At 38.0% G+C, this 16118-nt stretch overlaps 2 protein-coding genes across 2 annotated transcripts; one reads left to right on the top strand and one right to left on the bottom strand.

The window, feature by feature from the left end:
* Positions 1–4562: 4562 nt before the first annotated feature.
* On the top strand, positions 4563–7097 carry LOC112288150 (peptide-N4-(N-acetyl-beta-glucosaminyl)asparagine amidase A). Its single transcript, XM_024532037.3, has one exon. It carries the CDS (start codon positions 4713–4715, stop codon positions 6603–6605), a length of 1893 nt encoding a protein of 630 aa, XP_024387805.1. The 5' UTR covers positions 4563–4712; the 3' UTR covers positions 6606–7097.
* LOC112288704 (sulfate transporter 1.2) lies at positions 6659–11216 on the bottom strand. Its single transcript, XM_024533193.3, has 12 exons — positions 10554–11216; positions 9838–10144; positions 9683–9731; positions 9374–9581; positions 9069–9240; positions 8902–8967; positions 8672–8785; positions 8295–8538; positions 7862–8148; positions 7482–7758; positions 7293–7369; positions 6659–7060 (listed from the first exon to the last, which is right to left on the bottom strand). The coding sequence occupies exons 2-12, from the start codon at positions 10132–10134 to the stop codon at positions 6905–6907; spliced, it is 1947 nt and encodes a 648-aa protein (XP_024388961.1). The 5' UTR covers positions 10135–10144; positions 10554–11216; the 3' UTR covers positions 6659–6904.
* Positions 11217–16118: the final 4902 nt, after the last annotated feature.

The following is a 16118-nucleotide window of genomic DNA, read 5'->3' as shown; positions in this document are numbered from 1 at the left end:
TTCAAAGAAAATAAAGATCAAAGTATGTGGCAAATACAATTCATCGCATCATAGATCTCTTCAACATATGATTATCACTCTTCATGGAACTCGTTCCTAGAAGGGGGGATAATGTCATGAACATACACATGTAAGCCAATAATTACATGTATAAACATGTAGAAGTAAATAAAAGTAGGTAAAAGTAAGTTAATTCTATAGTATTTGATATGGAAGCTTTCTAGAAGCTTCATAGACATTGCTTTGACATTATAGGTGTCTTTAATTGACTTTTTGGATTAGAAACGTGGTCAACAAGTTGGCCATGTGCCACACATGCTGTTAGGTTGAAAACCAAGCTAACTATGTGGCCCACATGTAGAAAAACTTGCCTTGTAAGTCAAGGCATGTATCCTACAAAGTCAACACATATTGAATGTCCTATAGAACATTGCGACGTAGCCCCTAATTAGATAGTCTATATAGAAACAAGAGTAAAGGCTTCTTCACTCTTGTCAACTCCTTTCTTGCTTCCAGTCTAGTTTCAAGGATCTCTAGTTCTCTTGGCTTTTGGCAATAGCCATTCCAGTTTCTTTCTCAATATATATATCAAGTTATTTCTATTTTTTCATCTTTCTTTGAGAAAAGTCTCACTTGTTATTTATCTTCATCATGTTCTTGTCCTTGATAGGTATGCTCATATATATTTGATAAAAAATATTCTATTAAGTGATGAAAATTTCAATTGTTGGTAACTAAATAATACATGTCCATGATTGTTGAAAGATTTTCTAATCTTTATTTGTCCAAAATACTTCTTACACTTTGCAAGAACATTCTTATAAATATGCTAGATATAGAAAAGTGATGTGTTAATCAAAAAGATAGCTAGTAGGGCATTTATAAGTCAGTTTGTAGTTGGTTGTCATGATTATTTGCTTGATATCTTCATAAATACTTGTAAGTTATTTGAGCACCTATAAATAGTAGATTTTACTTTCTTCTTGTATAAAAGTAATTACAATAGTAAAAAAAGTGTTGAAACTTATCATCCCAATGACATTGAATATTGGAATACTAAATTTATTAGTCTTGTAGATGCAATCCATGACTAAGGTATAAGGATACTTTCAAGCAAGTTTTATACAACCAAGGTGTATAAAAAATAAGTGTACCACTTGATCAAAAATATTGACATGATACTCAAAGTAAAAGTTCTTCTTCTAAAGTTGTTCCACAAAACCAAGATAAGTAAGCAATTACCAAGTTTAACTTTTGGATGTGTATTTTCTTGTTGTGAATGGTCTTTGTTATTACCTATTTTTTTGGATTACTTTGCCTTAAGGTGAATAAGATATCTTTCAAAGTAATATCAATAACAACTATTTGTTGTATTGCTTCATGCTAATTAGGCTTAAGATGGAGTACACTAGAATGTCCAACAATGTTACTAGAAGGCTTGTTGTTGTGCTCATCTTTAGTGACTATAATATACTAGAATCTGTCTGACTTGTGTAAAGCTCCATTGAGTTGAAAAAAGTAGCCAATCTTTTGTATAGATCCTTTGTAAATTTATTTGCATCTATTGGATCTTTTAATGGATTATATTTGCTTCCATAGTCATATTTTAATACAATCTTCTTTTAAGTAAGATCAATGTATAGCCATATAAGAATATAGCTCTAGTAGTGAGAAAATGCCTTTACAGACTACATCATCTCTTTTTATGAATTATAGGAAGTTTCAAATGGAAGTAATATAATTTTGGTTAGAATGCAATATAGTTTGGAAGTTTGGAGACTCAAGAATTGAAAATTTTTGAGGGTGTATTTAATATTGCAAATACTTTAGAGGCAATTCAAAAGTCATATGGAAGATGAGAGTACCAATTTTTAGCAATGCACTCATATTCAACATCATGGACACTTTAGAAGCAACTCAAAAGTTATGTAGGAGGTGGAAATAGCAATTTAGGGGGTATATTTAGCATTCATTTTTCTTTAATAAAGAATTGATAAGATAAAAATAAGATTAAAAATTAAAGACCTTGCATATTTTAGATTGGTTCTTTGGATCTACATTTAATATCAAAGGGGAGTCATAGAAGGGGGATCAAGAAAAAGAAAGATAGGAAAAGATAAAGAAGTTTAGTGGTAGTCAGTTGAATAATGATTAGAAAGCCAAAAAGAAATTAAAATTAAAATTAAAAACTTATAGAAGTTTGTGAATTTAAAGGGAAAATAATGACAATGGTATGTTTTATGTTGATTTCAGAGAAAACATAATTTAAATTAGTACCAGGTTGATATGAAATTATGCGGAAATACAACAGAAACAAAAACAAAAACGAAATTTATCATCAAGAATTGAAGGGAGAGGTTACTTCTTTAAATTACTCATATTAAGAATACAGATTTTGAATGATTGAATTTTGAGCACAAGAGCGCCATAACTGTACAGTTTGGGGATATATTCTTGTAAACCATAAAAGCTTTTTTAGTTACATTTTAACACTAACTAAGTATTTATATAAATATATATATATATATATAGTATTTGATGCAATACAACAATTGAATGCTTTTACCATCAACTCATAGAATGTCCTTCCAATATCAAACATCCTTGTCGAAAAGACAACACCTTCAGCTCACATCGTTGAAGCGGTCACACATCCCAATTGTACCATGAAGCAGAAAAGCTCAACACAAGACAGTTGAATAAACACACTCTCTCTCTCTCACACACACACATAAATAAATAACACAAGTGATGAACGCCGTTGGAAGACCAAGAATATCCAACAAAATGCAGCGATTAATTCTACCCGGAAGGATGCCAATCGGAGCCATATCGACAAAGATCCATCACGCAGCAATGGAGCCAGTTGGGTTCACATCCTGGTGTGTGGACAAGGTTAAAGGAAATGAAAGGCAAGGAAGATTACAGCAGAGCTGTTTTGAGGTCAACCTCGTAGCCATTTTTCCACCATGTCAGTATTCCCACACTGCCATGCTCCAGATCATTTCACTGCGTGCTCTGCGTGATCTGCTGTGGTGTTGCGTGGAGGGGTCAACGTTTTTGGTTTTTATTCCCTTCACCCACTACTAGATGGAGGCCCTCAGAAGGCTATAGACCCGAAAAAACTGCGGTAACAGAGGAAGAGAAATAAATAAAGAAATAATGAAGAAGAAGAAGACAAAAATGAAGGAAGTTCCCAATAATGGTGGTGGTGGTGGTAGTGATCCGAGCTGGCTGGAAACGAGCTTCGGTGCAAGACGACTGGTCAGTGTATTCTACGAGAGTGTGTATTCTGCCGAGTGTCTTAACTTTCTTCGATCAGTGTGAGTGGGTGGACGTACGAGTATCTCGCCATCAATGCCAGTCTCTGTCCGGAAGTCTGAATTCAATGCACATCCATGGTTTTACACGGATTTTCTACTTCTTCTTCTTCTTCGTTTTTTCTTCTGCTTCTTATTTTGCTTCTGTTTGTTTCGATTAGATGAGGACTTAGTTATAGCATTGACCGCACAGGAGCAACGGGAGAGGGGCTATACCGTCCTTTTTGCGATTATCTGATTTGATCAACGACAGCGCCTGTCTTGTAAAGTGCAGTCAACTTAATATTGTGGTATTGCAAATCACCCAGGCCTGCAGCCTAGTGCATGTCTATCAAGTCACTCCTAATGCATTTCGTGATATGAGCCTGTCAAGCCCACTCTGACTCTGTGACTCGTCTCTCTGGAAGGCTGTGTGTGTGCAGGTACTCTCTGCGACGCCGGTGGAGTCATGTGACCTTGCAAATTCCATTCAACTCCTATTCAACTAAATTTTCCTCAAGTCGGCTTTTGGCGACTGCCAGCATGGCACTCAATTTCCGTATTTTGTTTCAGTGAACGTGTTGTAAACATCGACATTTTTGAACCAGGTTGAGAGTCCGGAATCAGGTTCCAGTGACAGAATCGAAGACATAGAGACATCAAATTATGTTCCTGTGTCAGAAACTTCACCGAGATCGCTACTTGAGATCCACTGATTCTCCAATTTATCACGGTTTAGCAATCTGTTTTTTCGTATTACTTTATTTCAGTTTGAGCGAATGGAACTCTGTAACTACTCATAAATGCGCACTCAAGTTCCAACAGAGATTACACCTGTGATTGACTTTCGCAGTGAGAGCTTCCAGGCCTGCTTCAATGACGTTCCGCCAGTCACTTTTTGCGAGAGTAAATGTGCGTCTGGATGGACTGAACAGAAATGAGACAACAGTAGGGGTGGGTCCAGGATGCAGTTCTGGTCCCATTACTGTTGCTGTTGACATCAAGGAAGGGGTCCAGTACAACCTGAACCCACCTCATTCATGAAGCTCCATGAGAGCAATCTATGTACGCTTTTCCTATTGAAGTTCAGTCACCGCTTTTAAATCAGCAACTATGATGTGTACCAGACGCTATAAGTTTTGCTGGTGCTGCACTACAGACCTTCAGATTCGGAATCAGTTCAACCTCCAAGCTTAGGACTCCCACAGCACACAGCACTGGGCATAGTTCTAGAGTTCATGCCCTTCAAGTTGGTGGCTAGTAGAATCCGTCCTGCCTGAAACGATGAAGAACCCATGCTTGTATTAGGATTCAGAAACGAAGCAATGCGAGTAAACTGATTAGAATGTGAGGGATGAACAACCGCCGGTGAGCATTTTGGAGCCTTTGGACGCGATAGAGTGCTGCCGCAACATGATGGTGGATTTTGTGCTTCAAGTGACTATACCTTCAAAAACAGTGGCGAGTGACAACGAAAACTTTACCTCGGAGAGTTGGACACATTTTGATAGGCTGTTGTTGCAGGAGCTCAGTTTGGCGATCGACGCCCCAACCTCAGAATTTTTGAACATGAAGAGCTTGCTTCTGGTGATACTCTTTATACTCCTGGCATCCGCCGCGGCGCTGGAGTCTCGGATACTTACCTCCAGGGGTCGCAACTTGTTCCAGCCATCACTGCAACCAAGGCATCGGAGGAGGGATCGCTCTGATGGCAAACCACTGGAGGTCTTCGAACTCGCCAAACCTCCCGACTTACCTCCAGGAGCCACTGAGATCTGCAACCAAGTGCTCGTCCGCCATGTCTTCGGAAATACACTGCAAAATCCCCCTCTCCTGCGTCCATACTCTCCATCGCCCAGCTGCGGGAAAAACTGGGCCCGCATCTTCTTACGATGGAGAGCCAGCTGCACAGGGCGGCAATTCGACCGCATCTCAGCAGTCTGGCTCGGCGGAGTAGAAATTCTCCGAACATGCACAGCGGAGCCAGTCCAGCAACCCGGGATTCAATGGACGGTGGAGAAAGATGTCACGCGCTACTCGTCGCTGTTCAGTTCCCCTCAACCCGTGGCTCTGGAGCTCGCGAATGTCGTGGAAGGTGTCTACACTGGTCTCTACAACGTGACATTGTCCGTGCATTTCTTTTCGAGCGAATCCAACGATCCAAGCTTCAATGGCGGCGCAGATGTTTTCCTCCCATTTGCGAATTTTAGCGCCCAGGAGTACTGGTTTCGCATCCACAACGAGGGAGAAGCCCACATACGAGAGATTCACATCCCACGAAACGCATACAAGGCCGTGATGGAGATTTGTGTTTCGTTCCACGAACATGACGAGTTCTGGTACATCAACCCACCGAATGAGTACCTCAAGGCGAGCAATGTGACTGATGAGGCGGGTAATGGAGCCTTCCGGGAGATTTTGGTAACTGTCGATGGGTTGCTCGCGGGGGTGGTGTATCCATTTCCGGTGATTCATACCGGTGGGGTGAACCCATACTTTTGGCGGCCCGTCTCAGGAATCGGCTCCTTTGTTTTGCCTTCATATGATGTGGATATCACGCCGTTTCTAGGGACGTTAGTGGACGGTGAGAGGCACAAGTTTGGAGTGTCGGTAACGAATGCGCTACCGTCCTGGTTGCTGGGGGTGAATTTGCATGTCTGGGTTGACGAATCTGTAGAAGCCACAAGAGGGGAGATGGTGCACCACTTTGCCTCGACCTCCTTCCTGACGACGAAGTCCGAATTTATGGAGCTTGATGGGACGTTCCTTATGGAGACGTCGAGGGTGGTCGAGTACTCCGGATGGCTGCTGTCGTCGTTGGGAAACTTGACCACAAGCGCAGAGCATTTGTTCAAATTCTCAAACTCTCAGGTATTGTCAGAAGGTGGCAGGGGGGTCGATGTCCACCAGGAGAGCTCCTCGGAGAGTAAAATAGCGGTTAAGTCTCTGGAGAGTTGCTTGGTGTATGACCACAGATTATACAGATTTCCCCTCCGATTATCGATGCATGCAACGGAATATGTCGACGGAAGCTACGTGATCAAGGCGAAGATCAACCGTGCTTGGGAGGAAGAGCGGCAGTACCAGTCTAGGACAAGCCCTAGTCGAAACTCCTTCAATGCGTTAAAAAACAGGCAGCAGGCACAGGGAAGGCTGTTCCTCTCGCCTTCGGGTGAAAGTCGTGGAATCGCAACGACGAAACAAACACTGAGTTACGACGGAACTGGAGGATGTTACTCTCGCTCTCTTGGCGTCTCGAGCAATGGATCCTTCCTATTTGATCAATCTCATACGCGTTGCACATAATAGTCCAAGAATCTAAGAGTAATACGAATTCAAGCCCAACTACGCGAGACAAATTAAGCTGGCAGAGATAAGGTTCTGTTGAAAGAACCATGTCAATTACACTCGTTTCAGTTGTTACCAACCAAACCATACATTTGCGGAAGGGAACGGAGACCAGAATTCTACACGAATTCTACGTGTAACATATGTCCGCTTGCTTCGAATTCTTTGTTGAAAAGCTTTGGACGTGAGCTCCGTTGGATTGAAACAATGTGGAGATTCGCTTCGCCCACTAGATAGGCGTCTGAAAACTTTAAGAATCAAACTTGTTCGGATGCAGATTGATTCAGCAGCATGGTGCAAACTTGAATCGCTTCGCTCACTGTGAAGAACACCCACTCGGAGCCTAAGTGCGCCAGGAATTTGGAGTCGTCGAGTTTGATGATTACTGAAGCTCCTGGATTCGCGAACGCCAACTGCCAACCAAACGCACACCAAAAGCCAAGTAAACAAGGAGTTCCCTTCAGATGCTCATCTCTGCGCATCAAAAAAAAAAAACAAAACAAAACAAAACAAAACAAAACAAAAAAACAAAGAAACAAAATACACAAAACAAACAAAACAAAATGGAGGAAAACAGCAGCTCGTTGAAAGTTGAAAAATATTCTCTCAGCACAGTTGTTATGGTTGCACATGACCAACAAATACCTGGATGTTCTTTCGCTTGAGAGTCTTTTCCAGCTCCTCGAAGGCAATAATCCCACTAGTATCTATATTTGTAACAGCTGCACAACAAGAATTGAACTCACTTATTGTCAATGCGCCTAACACGAGTGCTAAACATTGCACCATGAAGAATCAAACTTAGCAAGGTATAGTTTAAGGTTCGGGGCTTACGGGTCAAGTCCACAATGAGGTACTTAATCGGAGCGCCATCCGACTTGGAGAGCCTCTGCATCTCCTCCTCAAGGTAGTGAAGGATCTTGTCATGGATGTAGTTAGAGTTGGAGAAATAAATGGCCGCGTCCACCCGAATAGCGAGGATGCCGGGCACAAGTGTGGCATTGGGATACTGTGTTACATTTCGGTACACGTTCGTACCAGGAATGTTACCTAGGCGAGCAGTGTGGGGGCGTGTTACATTGTACAAAATCTTGACAAAAGAGATACACACCTGTTGAATTTTCAAGATTGGATGATGTCAGTTCTCGTGCCAGTACCAAGAAAACGGATGCTAGAACTACAAATATAAAAGATAGAGAATACAAAAAACTTACAGCAATGAGAAGTCCGATTTCGACAGAGACGAAGAAAACGCCGACAAAAGCACCCAAGCAAGCAAGGAAGTCGAACTTATCAATCTTCCAAATGAGCAATGCAGCCCTCAAGTCTATCAGTGAGAGCACAGCCGAGATAATGATGGCAGAAAGGATGCAGTTTGGTGTGTATTTGAACAAGGGGGTGAGCACCAGCAATGTCACGAGCACCACAATGGCCATTATAACGTTGGACATGGCCGTGCACACCCCCGACTGGTAGTTCACAGCCGATCTTGAGAATGACCCTGCCACCACCAATATTCAAATATTACACAACATGTAAAATCGAGTAATTCTACCAGAAAGCCAAAAATAGAGAAACAAAAACCAATTGGTACTCTACTTCCATGAGAAATTTAAATCTACCGTTCTAGTGAAAAGAATCACATACCAGTAGCGACATAGCAGGAAGTGAAAGAGCCACATAGATTCATGACTCCGAAGGCAATCATCTCCTTGTTGCCATCAATGTGGTAATCTCGCAGCGCCGCAAAAGTTCGTCCAATTGCAACACCTTCTGTGAGGGCAATGATCGCTGCAATTAGACCCACCTTCGCACCAGCTGCAGCAAGGGAACCGGAGAAAAATATATCACCGATAGAGACGGGGTTGATTCCCTTCTTGATATGACCCACCTGCACTCCAAACGATGAAAATAACCCACTGAAATAAGAATTACATACTCACCGTGAATTCAACATTACAAACTGATAGTGCGTTTGTTGAAGATGCGAAGATGACAAGCTTTTGCAAAATCCAGAAACTCACAATCTTGACACCATGTTTGTCGACCCTTGTGAGAAACACGAACAGAGTGGATAGACCCACGGAAGTCAAGGGAGCAATGGCCGACACCCAGAACAGTTTCTTCTTCTTCTTAGCCTGAAGATCATTCGAAGATTAAGCAGCAGACAGGGATTGAATACATAAACCTTAAACCCTAAATCATGAATTCTGTTCTTTTACGATGCAGTGTAGTAATTGTGTAGAAGACATACCATTGTTTTAGTAGTAATGAGGAATGCCAAGAAGGCAAGCCCGATCACAATCGATCGCCAGTTCCACTACAAGTCCACGTTCAAGCAAGACTTTAGACGTATGTTATATTAAAACCCAGTGGCATGCTCATTATTTCACAAGCGTTAGCTATTAGAACAAGGATTACCTCATCGATATGTCCAAAAACAGACCTCATGACCGAAACGAAATCTGTGTCTGTGGTGAAGTTGGTTATATTGAGCAATCCTTTCAATTGCTGCAGAGCAATGGTAATGGCAGCACCAGCCATGAAGCCTACAATGGCGGCATGGGAGAGAAACTCGGTGACGAATCCCAACCTGTTCAGTGAGAAATATTCGTTTGTTAAGCAATCAAACAGGACTCGAAAAACTAAACGTTGTGAACATGATCCGTCCTAAGACAAGAGAAAGAAAATCCAAGCAATAGCAAAAGAAAAAGTGAGAGACTGACCGAAACACGCCCAACCCAGCCTGGAAAATGCCACAAAAGAAAGTCGCAGTAAAAGCAAGTTTCAAGTAATTAACTGGATCCTGAATAGGGTCAATCTCTTGCTTCAATAAAGTTCCCATCAAAAGCGACACCACTGCAACAGGACCAATCGCTATGTCGCGGGAGCTTCCAAACACTGCGTAGACTAAAGGAGGGACAAAACTAGAATCTGTTCACACACAACCCCACCAAAAGAAAGTTCAGACTCCAATTTGCAATAAAACCAAGAAAGACGATTCAAGAAAAATAATAATTGAAGGCAAAACTTACACAAGCCGTTTACAGGTGGAACTCCAGCCAACTTCGCATAACCTAGATCCTACAATTGCATCAACCACCACAAGGGATACTATTAGATGAGAGTTCAAATTGGTGCTAGCAGGCAGCAATGAAATTCCAAAACGAAAACGATGATTTTGTCCTACCTGTGGAATTGCCAAACTTGCAATGGTGCACCCAGATATGATGTCAGCAATCAACATTTTGTAGTTGTATTTGGGGATCCAATCAAGAATAGGGAAAATAAATTTGAGACTCAGAATGCCCTTCTTCATTTTGGTCTGTCCCTTGAATTGGTCGACAGGTGCATCGTGGAAGAAAAGTTCCCACAATTCTGACCCGATTTCTTGGAAGACATTTCGTTTTGGGGGCACCTCCACTTTGTGCACTAGGGGCACTACCTCTCCATGCCCAGTGCGGCTTTCTCGCTCATCGCTTGCCATGACTCCTCACCTACATGGAATTCAAAACAAGAAGAACCGCTTTAAAAATCAAAAATCGAAAAAACACTACATGCGTTGCAATCACCAGCCTTCTGAGCACCACGACGAGACTTCCGAAGTACTCCAATTAGAGATAGGAACTACAACGTCGGTGTTGAGGACATCCACTGCAGATGTCTATTGATCTCTTCATCAAGACAATGCTTGTTTCCCAACAGCCCAATCATGGGTTCACATCTACTGAATACGCAAGAGCGTAATCCAAACTAAGCTCGCCCGACCTCACCAGACCTAGGTGGTTTCTTTGCTGCATTCTTGCAACAAAACAACTACCGCATTCCTATACAATCTTTGAAGCATTCACTCGTGTTCCCCTAATTTAACTCATCAAGGGATGTGAGTAGCAGGACTAATCTTGCCTTCCAGAAGAGTTATTCGGTTGCGACTAACTCCCTACGAAATCGTCACGCCCTCCATTGCGACACGGGCACCAGAAACCTTCGTTGAACTTATCGTGCAGAGTTACATTCACACGACCCCTCTCACCTCCACGCCATCCTCCCCATTACCAACCCGACTGATCGATTGTCCCCCTCGGAAGCTTCTCCTGGAACTCGCTGAGTTGCGAAAAATCCAACACCAGGAGACAGGAGAATCATGAGCCGAACAGCAACACTGCGGGACAACAAACCCTGAAGACTGCAGGATTCGACCGTGCTTGTCGTGTAGGTGAGGTGCTGCAGATGGAGAAAGTGATAACACAAGTGTGGGATGTAGGCGAGGGGGGGGGAGGGGAAGGTGCGCAGGGGGTAGATGCATTGCGCACAGCAACAAATTACGGATTTGTCGTCGCGGAAGAGCACTGGATGCTTTGCTGTGAGAGGGGCTTTTCTTACTGCGCCTTTCTTCTTACCTGCTCGCTCTTTGCGCCGAGTCGTGCGACGCAGGCAGGCAGGCAACCGACGAGAACAGGTGATGATTAAGGCAAAGAGGCTGCAGGTCCAGAGGGCCAATCCTTCCGAAACACGAGCCCTCCGCAATTGGAATCCGCATTGTCATTGGCGCGCAGCGCCACGATTGCTGATTGATGCAAAGGGATGGGTGCTTCCACTGGGAGAGCTTTTACCATCTTTCCATTTCCGCTTCCGACCTTGACGATTCCATTTTTAGTGCTTGTTATCGCCTCGTTCCGTTGTTAGAATGCCACCGAAACGTTTGCGCCGTCGCAACGCCCCTTCCGCCTCCGCGAGAAGGGTTTTAACAAGAGTAAGCTCTGCAGAGTAAACTTTAGTGAGTCTTAAAATGAGAATGAGCACTCTATGTGCAAATGTTTTGGTGAATCCATTGTCCAAAGAGGAGGAGGATGCTAATTCTCTTTAATAAAAATCCTTTGAAACTTCATCCTTGGACTGACAAGTGATAAAACTGCATCATGAAGCATCCTTACTCTATGGCCCACACTAATACCATTTTATATCTTAAAATACAGGAAAACATTAGAGCATGTAGAAACAAACATTTATGATGGTACAAACATTTGAAAAAGTGATTTTGCCACATTTGTTCTAGACAGTTCCTTCATGGCCCATTTCCCAAATCCACAATTAAAACACCCAAATTGTATTTTTTGAATGATTTATTCTTCTAATCTTATTATTTTTATTACTTTCCATACACATCTGCAGATTGTATAATCTTACTCAGATTTTGTTAGTTCATAGAAAGTAAGAACAATAAGCATAACTGCCAAAAATGGAGTAATATTTTGGCTTGTTGAATATTTCACACCTAAATAATCATATAAAATCAAAAGGATTGTTTGTTTGACATATGTCAACCTCAAAAATCCAGAATAAGATAGTTAAGGAAATTTTGAAACAAAGAAAATAATGAAGCAAGCAAACAAGATAGATTATGGAAAAGAAAAATTTAAGGGAATTCACATTTTCTAATGGTAGATAGATGAATATACATAAAACAAACAAAAAGTCTGAAATCATTTATCTAATTCATTAACAATGAAGATGTATTTGTGAACATTATGGGTGAGTATTAAAGATGTGATGACTCTAGCAAATTAGACTACCAATTGATATATGTCTTTGAGAAGGAACTAACTTCCAAATGATATGTATTTGTGCTCAAAATGGGTGATTTTTTAATAAAAAAGAGTTTTTTTTTTTTTTTATAATTCTTTTTGATAAGCTCCTTCAGAATTAAGTTCTTTAGTAGGTTAATAATCTATTGATTTTTACTCTCCTCACCTAATGAACCCATTCCACACCTTTAACAAATCATCCTTATAAAACTAAAGATCTTTCTAAACCATGTTATTAGCAATCTTGTATAGCCATTATACTTGATTCAATAAATTAATTAATTAAATATAATTTTTAGATTATTTATATAAAACTTTTTCTCAACTTATAATAAATTGAATGAATAAGTTCAAATAGCCAAGCCAAAAATGATTTTTTTTTTTTTTTTTGTTATTACTTTATGTATTGTAATTATTTGTAACTTAAAGCTCAAATATATGCACCAAAATTCTAATGTGTATGATGGTTATTGCAACACCAATTTTGCTAACAAAAAAAATAAAAGCATCTTTTGCATTATGTGTTGCTTTCTTTAAACATGGTTCTTTTGGGATATAAATGATATAAAAGACAAACACTCAAATTTTAATTCCCTACAAGTTGTATAATATGTGGCAAAGTTTGAAGTAGATCATTTAAAACTTGTTTTTAAGTGCACAAATCCTATCAATGAAGAAATTTCAACAAATTAGCTCTTGTTAAGATAGAAACTTGAAATGGTTGATCTTTCTATTCATTAGATTATATATGTCTTATAATTTTTAATGAAACTTAGTATGACTTTGTATTATAGAGAGGAACATAAAATCCTTATTTTAGTACAAACAAATTTTGCATCGACATTCTATTGAGTAGTGTGAGATACTTAAGATCCATGCGATGATTCACATCTCAATCCAAAGCTATTGTAAGAATAGTATATAGTTTCAATCAATTGTGTTGATGGTATATAGATGCATTTATACATCTATTAGATATAATGGGGTTTTTATCTATGGACATCTTGAGAATATGGTTTGATAATATCTTTTCCACTTTGGCCATATTATTTGAAAATCTCACATATACTTTAGAGATTATTCTCATCTAAAGCTATTTTTTGCTTAGTAGATGATGATATTTTAGAAGCCTTTATTATGTTTGTTTATTATAGATATTCTTTTTACAATTGCAGAAGTAATTATATTGAATCACATCATGTAATGAATCAGACAAGAATTCTACATTTTGTTCCTTACAATATATGGTTGTTTTGTTTTACAAATTAATACTACATTAATACCAACTTAATTCAATGGCTAATTTGACTCTTTACTAAACTATAATACAACAACAAAATTCTATTTATACTCCAAGATTATCAAGATAATCTAGAATAAACAACTATATAAATGCTTAAGGTTTTTTTTTATGTATGTCTAAGCAAGTAACTCATTTAATGAATATAGAATAGTGAGAAATATGATTGAATATGCAATGATTGTTGATCTTATTCTATAGTATTAATAAATGAATGTAAAAAAATATATATACCTCAAAAAATTTGATGTTCATACATATCTAATATGATTTGTTGGTATTGTTATTATTACTTGACCAATATATACTTGTTATAAATATCTAATAACAAATAGCTTCAGTAGTGGATCATGAGCAACTCCCTCACCTTTAAGACAATTTTTTCTATAAAAAATGAGCGGAAAATTAAAACTTAATATATATTTATTAAGACAACATTTAGTAGCATGTAGAAACAAAGTGCATTAGTTATTTGAGAGTACACAATTTGGTTCTATCATTGTGGCAAATCAAATGTGAAGTTAGATATTAATGCAATTTAGACTTAAATTCTAAAAACTTAACTTTGACATGATTGTTTCTTATTGGAATAGATCATATTGAGGAATAGGAGAAGGGAATGAAGATGAAATATTTATTGACTATCCAAAAGACAAAAAGGAATTGAGTACATTTTGGTGCTAAGAATAAATGTAAAGTACCTAAACAACAAAATTAAGAATCTTTGTCAAAGGAATTTACTTGAGAGTATGCCAAATACAAGTTTAGAAACTTAAAAGAATCCAAACATTACTCCCAAAAATATTGTTGGATTATACCCTAATTTGTGCAGCATGATGTCTTTGTAAGAAAATTAAGATAGAAATAAGAAGTAGAAGAAGTGCAAATTCCCCAATAGTGAGCAAATACAGACATCTTGCCTCATGTACCCAATAACAATTCAGCTATGGCTACAAATGTTGAGGCCTTGTGGCAACACAACCTTATAACAGTTGTATAATCCACAAATTTGCTACACGACCAAAAAATTGGCTTGTGCAATAGTGTGCAAAAGGTCATAAATCTATTGAGGCTCTGAAGTGATTCCAGCAGACTCTCCTACAAAGCTGCTAGTGAATGCACACATTTAATCTGCAGGTCCAAAAGAAAGAAAATTAGGGTTGGAGAAGTAATAGGTATGGGGGGTAGCCTATATCTCTACACAGGAGAGAGTTGTTTTTTGAAGTATTGCTTAACTGAGAGTGATTTGTTGGCATTAACAGTATGTAGAAACTTTTATTTATGTTGGATATGCACAATTTGGCTTCTTTTTCTATTTTTTAATACTTTTCCATTACGCCCTCCATTCTCTTTTGGTTTTCTAATGTAAAAAAAGTAGTAGTCACATTAAAAAATATAAATAAAAAGTTTTCTCTTAAAAAACAGAAACCAAATCTAAGAAATGTTAAATTAATGTTTTATTGTTAATTAGTTAAGGTTTTAGATTTTTTTTTTTTTAGATTATTTCGTTTAGCAACTTACTATAAGCTTAGACAAAGACCATGTTTATCCTTATTTATAAATCTTATTTAGTATTAGACTTTTTGAAGTTATTTGTGTTTTAAAACTTCTGTTCCAATATTTTATTACATTGTAATATAGCTGATTCTTTATCTCATTTCTTAAATATTACTTTTGCAAAAATAATCTTATTTAAGCTATACAATCAAGTTGTGTGTAACAATTATTTTTAAAACTTAAATTTTGTAAGACAATGTTGAACTCTATTTCTTTAAGAAAAAAGATAAAATGAATGATGTTTACATCAAATTATATTTTTTATACTATCTCTTACATGATATAATATATACAAATTCAATACAATAGAATGACATAAAAAAAATGAATTTTATTCTTTAATATATATATATATATATATATTATTTATTTATTTATTTATTTATTTATTTGAATACACATAAGAACTTTGAATTCAAAAACATGTGGTTTATATTCATATACAAAAGCCTCATAGGGTTAAAAAAAAAAAAAAAATCTTAAAAAACATGTGTTTTATTTATTTATCTACATCATTTTAACATATTTCGTGAATAAAATCAACTTGATTCCTTTTGATCTCTTAAACTTGATTTATATAGATTAATGTTTCCCAATATATTATTCATTAAAAGATTTCTTATTTTGATACTTTATGTTAGCATGCACTTTTCAACAATGATACTTTTTTACCATATGAAGTAGATTTTATGAAATTCAAAATACTACATGTCATTAAAGTATCCTTTATTAAATTATATTCAGAGACTACTTATATTTCAATGGTTCAAACAAAAATCAACTAATAAAAAAAAGAAAATTTTGATGAACAATTAATTATGAATTGTGTACATTTACAGCAGACATGGATGACATATAATATGTTTACATAGATGTGATATAATTCACAAATAATCTCTACATAATATGCGTTACAGGTGGGTACTTACAAAAAAACAAAATACGAAAGCATTAGAATAAAATGGGACATCGTTCTCAGTACACGTCAGACGAAGGAAGTCTGAGCTGGCACCTTTCTTACGCACCAAT

This window comes from Physcomitrium patens, chromosome 1 (assembly GCF_059467195.1).
Source record: "Physcomitrium patens ecotype Gransden chromosome 1, ASM5946719v1, whole genome shotgun sequence".
Classification (NCBI taxonomy): domain Eukaryota; kingdom Viridiplantae; phylum Streptophyta; class Bryopsida; order Funariales; family Funariaceae; genus Physcomitrium; species Physcomitrium patens.
Note: the sequence above shows the minus strand (reverse complement) of the source record. Positions and strands in the feature narration are given on the sequence as shown.

Bases quoted from the DNA above. Each gene is read 5' to 3' on its own strand.
- LOC112288150 (XM_024532037.3), top strand. From the start codon at position 4,713: ATGATGGTGGATTTTGTGCTTCAAGTGACTATACCTTCAAAAACAGTG.
- LOC112288704 (XM_024533193.3), bottom strand. From the start codon at position 10,134: ATGGCAAGCGATGAGCGAGAAAGCCGCACTGGGCATGGAGAGGTAGTG. The intron at 9,582-9,682 runs GTAAGTTTTGCC...GTGTGTGAACAG, and splicing joins TCCACCTGTAAACGGCTTGT to ATTCTAGTTTTGTCCCTCCT. The intron at 7,370-7,481 runs GTAAGCCCCGAA...CTTGTTGTGCAG, and splicing joins CCTCATTGTGGACTTGACCC to CTGTTACAAATATAGATACT.